The sequence below is a fragment of the Micropterus dolomieu genome, linkage group LG13 (assembly GCF_021292245.1).
Source record: "Micropterus dolomieu isolate WLL.071019.BEF.003 ecotype Adirondacks linkage group LG13, ASM2129224v1, whole genome shotgun sequence".
NCBI lineage: Eukaryota > Metazoa > Chordata > Actinopteri > Centrarchiformes > Centrarchidae > Micropterus > Micropterus dolomieu.
In genome coordinates, this window is record NC_060162.1 from 8,015,276 (window position 1) to 8,022,708 (window position 7,433).

The 7,433-nt window shown below is 39.2% G+C and overlaps 1 protein-coding gene across 1 annotated transcript in view; it reads right to left on the minus strand.

Moving 5' to 3' along the window:
* fibcd1b (fibrinogen C domain containing 1b) overlaps nucleotides 1-7,433 on the minus strand; it is a 95,531-nt gene that overhangs the window by 68,099 nt on the left and 19,999 nt on the right. The window contains exon 4 of the mRNA XM_046067736.1: nucleotides 2,371-2,509. Coding sequence (XP_045923692.1) covers nucleotides 2,371-2,509 — 139 coding nt within the window. The remainder of the gene's footprint in view (nucleotides 1-2,370; nucleotides 2,510-7,433) is intronic.

A 7,433-nucleotide genomic window follows, 5' to 3' on the forward strand; every position in this document is an offset into this window, starting at 1 on the left:
GATATTACAAGCGTGCCTGCATTCACCAGCTATTTCTGTGTAGGTGCACACACATTGGCATTAATTCATGCATAGACACACACACACACACACACACACACCCCTTTACCGACTGACAGGCTTGTATGTTCCCTCTATTCCATCATGCTGTGCTAAGCACTCTGTCACTCTGACAGTCTGGTTTTATTTGATGATAGGAGGGTACGACCTTGCCTATCCCACACGGTTAGTCACCAATTTACAAGTGCACACAATTCTCCATCCAATGTTAACACTGACTTGAAGTTTGATATGTGCTGTACTATTTGTAATGGAAGTGCAATATAAAGGGGACAGAATGGGGTAATTTTAGCTTTCGTATGCTTTTTCCTTCCGATACTATTATGATACTTGAAAATTATTATTGTACAAGCATTGATGGTAGCACTAGTTCAGAACAGTAAAACTCACAGACATACATTTTATGTCTGAAATGTGCATGTGTTTGCAGCCAAAGATTGCAAGCGAAACTGTTTACAGGTTTGAGAAATCATTTTCATTGTATTTATTATAACATATGGAGATATTTTTAAACTTATAACAATTTCACATATTCAAGGGAGGAAGCACTAACATGTTCATCCAAAGAAGCTTTAAAATATCCCTCAACATGTCATCAAAAAGACAGCATCACACCCACAAGTGGAAAAAAGGTAGCAGGTTTGATTTTGTAGCTAAATGCAGTAGCAATATTTATTACCTTAGAGCAGGGGACATTTTTCATGCATCTTGCATCACTTTACATGAAATTAAATAAATAAACTGAAATTATTTCTGAAACAGTTCATTGCACAAATTTTGATTATCAATCCCTGGATATTTTTGGACAGATTCCAAAATCAGCCCCTTGATGATTTACTAAAACGTGTCACAACCTGTAAAAATTGTGTGGTGACAGATTCATGCAGCTGAAAGTTATTTAAGTGTTACAAGGCCTTAGTTCTCTATTAAGAACTACTCTGCTTTCCCTGAGGACTGCTCCAGTACACTTCAGAACAAAAGAAAATAAATGTCTCTAACCAGTAAGATGCTGTGTGTATGTGTATGTGTGTGCGTGCACTCACAGTAAAATACATTTAAACCACACTTCCAAATATAACTTCAAACAGCTCCGTGTCAATGTTTGTTCACCTTGCTGTCTCTCATTCCCAAAAGACACAGCACTTCCAGTATACAGTCTCACTTAAACAACTATGTTTACTTTAGCAAGACCAGAGAACTGACACATGTTTGATCAAGGAAAAAAAAAAAAAAAAACACACACTTAAAAAGGAACTTTAAGTATCTTTTTCCCATATCATCTTTTTAGAATACAAAATCCTCTCAAAATATTATACGAAGACAAGAATGCAAGATTTACAAAACCAAAACAGGTCAGACATTTGCCAGTTCCTTTGTGTGTTTGAAGCATGATGACAACTTGATTTGCACTTAAAAAAATGGAAGCTGTATTCTTACGAGATGGCTGTACTGTATCTTGACTTGCCAATACAGTCATTGTGTTTTTATATCGGGACAGACATCTTAGCATCAGCACATACATTTTATTAGATTTATGTAATTTAGTCATATGATCAGTTGCCACACTTAGCTTACAATGTTGCTGTGTAACCCTAGTGACTAGGGTTTGAATCTCTACGCTTGCAATTTTGGCACCATTTACTTAGCCTACTAAACAAAAAAATCTTACCATGATTCATCGGATATTTTGTTGCGTCTCTCTCTGTTTTATAGGCTCGCTTTGTCTCACCCCTTCTCTATTCATTTTTTTTCTTTCAGCACTCTAACTGTTGACATTCTCACTTAGTCTTCCAAATGAATAAACAAAGCATACATTTTTTTTTTTTAAATCACTATTTTCAAAACAGGTCCACATGAAACTTGTGCTTAGATCTCCTCGCTCTTCCTGTGATAAAACTTTGATAAGACCTTTTCAGATTGATACATAAGAGTCCTAAGGCAGTACAACTGTAATCACAGCAGGTGCCCAGAAAAACAGTGTCTGAACCTCATGTTCTGGGTGACTTTGATTTAAATGGAACCGATGCTGCAGTTAGACAAATTCCTGCTCAGTGAATCATTCTTATTTCTGTTATTTAATTTAAAAGAAAAAAGCAGATTTGTAAAAGCAGACTTCAGAAAAGGCCTTCAGTTCCCTTCGATGCCCTGTTTTCATTTTCTTCTTGATTATAACCCTGGTTAAAATGAAGCGACTAAGTGAATGTTTCTATTTTAGGTAGGCACACATACAGCTTAAGAGCTTTGTGTGTGTGTCAACTGTAATAGGTGTGTGTGTGTGTGTGTGTGTGTCTTTGTTTTCCTCTGACTCACTGTCCAGCCTCCTCCGTCTGTGGTCATGTCACAGTAGACCTGAAAGCCTGCAGGGTGGTGAACAGGAAACACGGAGTAGATGCCATCCTCTCTCTGTCCACTGGCGTACAGATCGCCACAGTCACGGGGACGCGAGCCTAGGGAGAGGTGAAAGTAGGAAGACATGAAATAAATTAGGTCCAAATGGCTTGCAAAGGGAAAGAATGCTCAGAGCGGTAAAATGAAATCGGTAATAAAAAGAAGATGAGGAAAATGTGAAACAACACTTGGTTACACTCTGTCCTCTGTCTGCTGCCAGGAACTATATAGAGGTACAGAGAAGGACAATAAACATGAAAGAACAGTTCTCGATCTATGTTGTAAAATCATCCTGTCAAAATAAAACCTAAAGTGTAAGCTTACTGAAAAGGAATGGCTCTTGAAAAGGACAGAAAGAGCAATGAGGAGGCACAGAATGGCTGTGTTGAGAGGGAAGACACAAAAAAGATAGATGATGAGCGGGATAGGTGGGTGATAGATGACACAGTGGGACAACAGAGCCTAAGTGCGACAAAGATAAAAACGTGAAAAAAGACGCAATGCAAGTAGGTCGAAATGAAGACAGAAAGGCACAAGGGTGGAGCGCAGACGGGATGCCGCAGAGACGCAGTGAATTTATAGCACAGAGATGTAGATTTAAGATAGCACAAGTTGTAGGAAAAAGGAGAAAACAAAATACATGGAAATCAGGGAGAGAGAAGCATGGCTTAGTGATGAGATGTATACAATTTGAGTGATCCAACACAAACAAAGAGATAGAAGGAGTATATAAACAGACCGGCTGAAGGAATTTGGGAAAACTTAGTGCAGAGAAGAGGAGCCAGAGACAGGAAACATGTAAGCTTAGGATGGCAGAACAGCAGCACCCTTGTCTGTGACTGAGAAACCCATCTTACACAATGGATCCAAATCTGTTCCCCAGGAAGCAGGAGAGGAACTCTGTGATGAGGACAATGTCATAGATTATGCATGCCAGCCTTCACCAGGTTAAACCCCCTGATTTTTAAACAGGCAGAAGAGAAAAGGCTATACACGATTTTGTACAGTCCCTAAATGATATGGAATGTTTGGTCTCCCTGAAGCTTTTCTGTTTCTCCGTGTAAGCCTCAACTACTAAGCTCCAACTTTCATCATTATCACACATAAGTGGTAGCATTTCCCAGTTCTTCTTTTCATTAATGCAAACTGAAGCTGTCTAGGTTCCATGGGACATTAAAAAAGAGAGACTACCATCATTATTTAAGAATTTGGTCCTCTATAACAAGGGCTTTCAAAGTTTTTCAGTTTAATGGTCCCTTAGAGCAGAGAAATGTTTCTTCCAAGTACGCCCCTCATGACTGTACTGAAACTCCAGGTCCACTTTAGCTTGGCCTGCTTTAGGACATTGTTTGCACTCAGTTTAACAAAGAATAAGAATTTTGGACTTTAATTGTGTGCTAATTTCTCTACGTTCCATACCTTTTCATTCCAGTGAGCAGTCTTCAGAGTGGTGTACATTCTGAGTGAATGCACAAAACCTAGCAATCTAATTGACATGATCATGGCTGCAACCAGTTCTTCATATAATTCGCCAGTCACTAATTCTTCCTGTCTTTCATTTCAGAGCCTGCTATTCCCTCCTTGCTCTGCAGTTGGTATTACTCCTCAGTCATGAGTGCTTCGCACCTTCGGTCATCACCTGACTCCCACACTCACTTGTACACCTGTCCCCAATCAGCTCTCCAGCATATATACTGGCCACTTTCCACTAGTTTCCTGCCAGATTGTCTGTTGTGCATTTTAACTCATCTTCCAGCCTTCCTGTTGTCTGCTTTGCCTGCCTGTTGGTCCAATTTACACCTGGTATTAACATGTGATCTGCATCTGATCATTTACACCTGGTATTAATAAGCTTTCTTGTTATCTTGTCTGTCTACATTGGGTAAGGGAAAACTTGCTACTGTTATGAATAGTACCTTTTGCTTGACTTGCTTGAAGTGGCTATATGTAGTTTTTTTTATTTTTATGAAATCATTAATAAATCACTTTTTTTACTTCCTTTCTGTCAATGGGCTGTAACCTCAGTTAGAAATGAAGCACATCTGATGTCTATGTTTCTTGCAACAGCCACTATTCTGCTTCTAATGTGAAGGTATTGGGTGGGATGTAGCCCTGTGCGCACACCTGACCACAACGAAATGCAGTCCACTAACATCACAGAACACCCGGCACCCAGCACAACGCATACTCTAATACAAACTTCAACAACAAAGTTTATTACTATCCTGTGTACCACAGGTGTTTGGTCAAAGTGTTGATTTTAGCCTGCAAGAAACAATTTAATGGTACAAAGCAAATGTGGAGCAATTTGTTTCTAAAGTTATATTAGTACAGACCTACCGCCGTTTGCTTCGTAACATTCAGTTTACATTTATTGTTGCTTTACTGATACTCAGGTACGCAGCTTCTCCAATGTCTCAGTTGCTGTAACTTACGTGACCCACATAATATACAATACTGCAACAAACTGTGCACGGCAACAACACAGTGGAAGACCCATACACTACAGTAAGTACTTTGAGTAACGTTACTGCAGTCTAACTGTTATAAAGTGTGGCAACAGTGTCATTTAAAATATTGAGTCCAGCTCACTCACTGTTTTGTTAGCATCCAATACATGAGCTGTGCTCACATTACTGAGCCTCCGGTGAAAGATACACAAATAGTTACTGAAAAGTGGTAGGCAAGCTAACGCCAATGTATCACGTCGACTAATTGCAGTCAGTGTAACATTATCATGTAACTAGCATGGATTAGTTGAACCTCAAGCTGATCAAAATATTACTGTAAAGCTGCAGTGGGAGTTGTCTTTTTTCCCGGGTGCATTGTGCTAAAAAGACGGCTTGCTGCGCTGTCTGAAAGGTAACCTAATGGTGCCAGAAAGGGGGGTCAGATTTGATCTGCCTATGAGCCGGGAAGTGCTAGAGCCTGAACATGTCTGTGTGAAAAGCCACAGCTGCATGTCGGTGTTTCCACATCTATTGCGGGGTCTCGGTATGAAAGTGGTTGTGTTTTGGAATTTGCTTGCTCATGAGTCCGAGCCAAGCATGCTTACAAGCACACACCTAGATGCAATCTTAAAACTGCACTGCTAGTGGCTGCTGAAAACTTCATATTACCTCTTTAAACTAACAGGAAGAGGCAGAGTTTGGTGACCTTTCAACTTGCTGGACATTTTTTCTTAATGCTGCTGTAAGGATCATATTTACATAATTCTGAGATATGTTAACAACGCAAGCCAGACCATCATCAGATACAGTCTAGCTCGCATTGTGATCATATCATAATGTGTTCTGTGTACATTTATACCTTGCACCCCCTTTTCCAGATAGGGTCTTTGCCTGCCAAACCCTCTTGCTTTGTTTGCCTGTTTGGAATGATCACCTGCTGACAAACCAAATTACAGACACAATAAACGTAGTTTATCAATCCTGTGTTTGAGTCCATTATCTGCAATACTGGGTCTTTACATTTCCCATGAAGACGTGAATTGTTAAAAATGGGTCACAAGCATTTACTTGGCCAAAGGCTAAATCAGTTCCTAAAACAGCTGGGCACTGCAGTTATGCAAATATAACTCAAACAGGAGTAAATAGTGCATTTGTAGGAGACTAATTTCCGATGTGAATTATGTGCTTAAATTTTTGCCCATGTTCATCGTAATAAAGTAACATGTCACCCACTGCAATGGAATGGCTCACCGATATTTTTTAGAGAAATAAGTTACAGTATATAAGGCTTTGGACAATGCTTGTTAGCAGGATGGTTGGTTTTTGTCTTGTCATGGGATTTGTTGACAATAAGAAAAAATATAGAATATTAGAGGTCTTATTCTTTAAAGTTTGCAATGAGTTTTCAAGTGATGTTTGTATGGTCAGATTGGGTGTGTATTAGTGTTGTGTCGTTCAGAGAACGTTTCGTTCATTTGACCTAAACCTGTATATGACTGAGGGAGAATGAGTAGTCTCAGTGAGTAACTCATTCATTTTCACGCATGCGTCAATAGTCTTGGACTCTTATGTTCACTCGTCACATGGCAGCTGCATGGGCTCTGTCAGCACAGGAAACAGTATTGATTAGTTCACGACTCTCAACTGTGGGTCTCTGGGTTTGAGTCGTTCATTTGTCACGTGACATCTCGGCTACTGTGGAGCAGGAATGTACTACTAATAATAATAATAATCTTTATTTGTAAGTTACAAAGTGCTTTAACAAGTGTAAAGACAATAATACCCAAGAGACAATAATACAAAAACAATACAAGATAAAAGCATGAAAACATTGAAAAGACTAAAATACACGTTTAAGATAAATATAAAATTAGTAAAATATAATAAAATAAAAGGGATAAAATAAAGTCAAATAAGATCGGGAAAGTATGTTTTAAGAAGGGACTTAAAAGAGTTCACTGACTCAGCCGACCTGATTTCCTTGGGCAGGCTGTTCCAGAGCCTCAGGGCCCTGACAGCAAACGCTCTGTCCCATTTAGTTTTCAGTCGAGACTCTGGAACAGTCAACAGACCTCTGCCCGAGGATCTCAAGGTGCGTGCTGGTGTGTATGGGACTAAAAGGTCAGAAATATAACAAGGCGAGAGGCCATGAAGAGCTTTAAAAGTGATCAATAGAATTTTAAAGTCAATTCTAAAACATACTGGGAGCCAGTGTAATGAAGCTAAAATAGGAGTAATGTGGTCATATTTCTTTGTTCTGGTTAAAAGCCTGGCAGCTGAGTTCTGGACAGTCTGGAGTCGATCAATAGATTTTTGGGTTAAACAGGTGAAAAGGCTGTTGCAATAATCTAGGCGTGATGAAAAAATGATGTAAAATGGTCTCGTTGTCCTTAAAAGTTAACATAGATTGAATTTTTGCTATATTTCTAAGTTGATAAAAACATGATTGAACAAGCTTTGTGGTGTGCTGCTCGAAATTTAAATTACTATCAAACCAAACACCAAGGTTCTTTGCCACAGGCTTAATGTGATTTA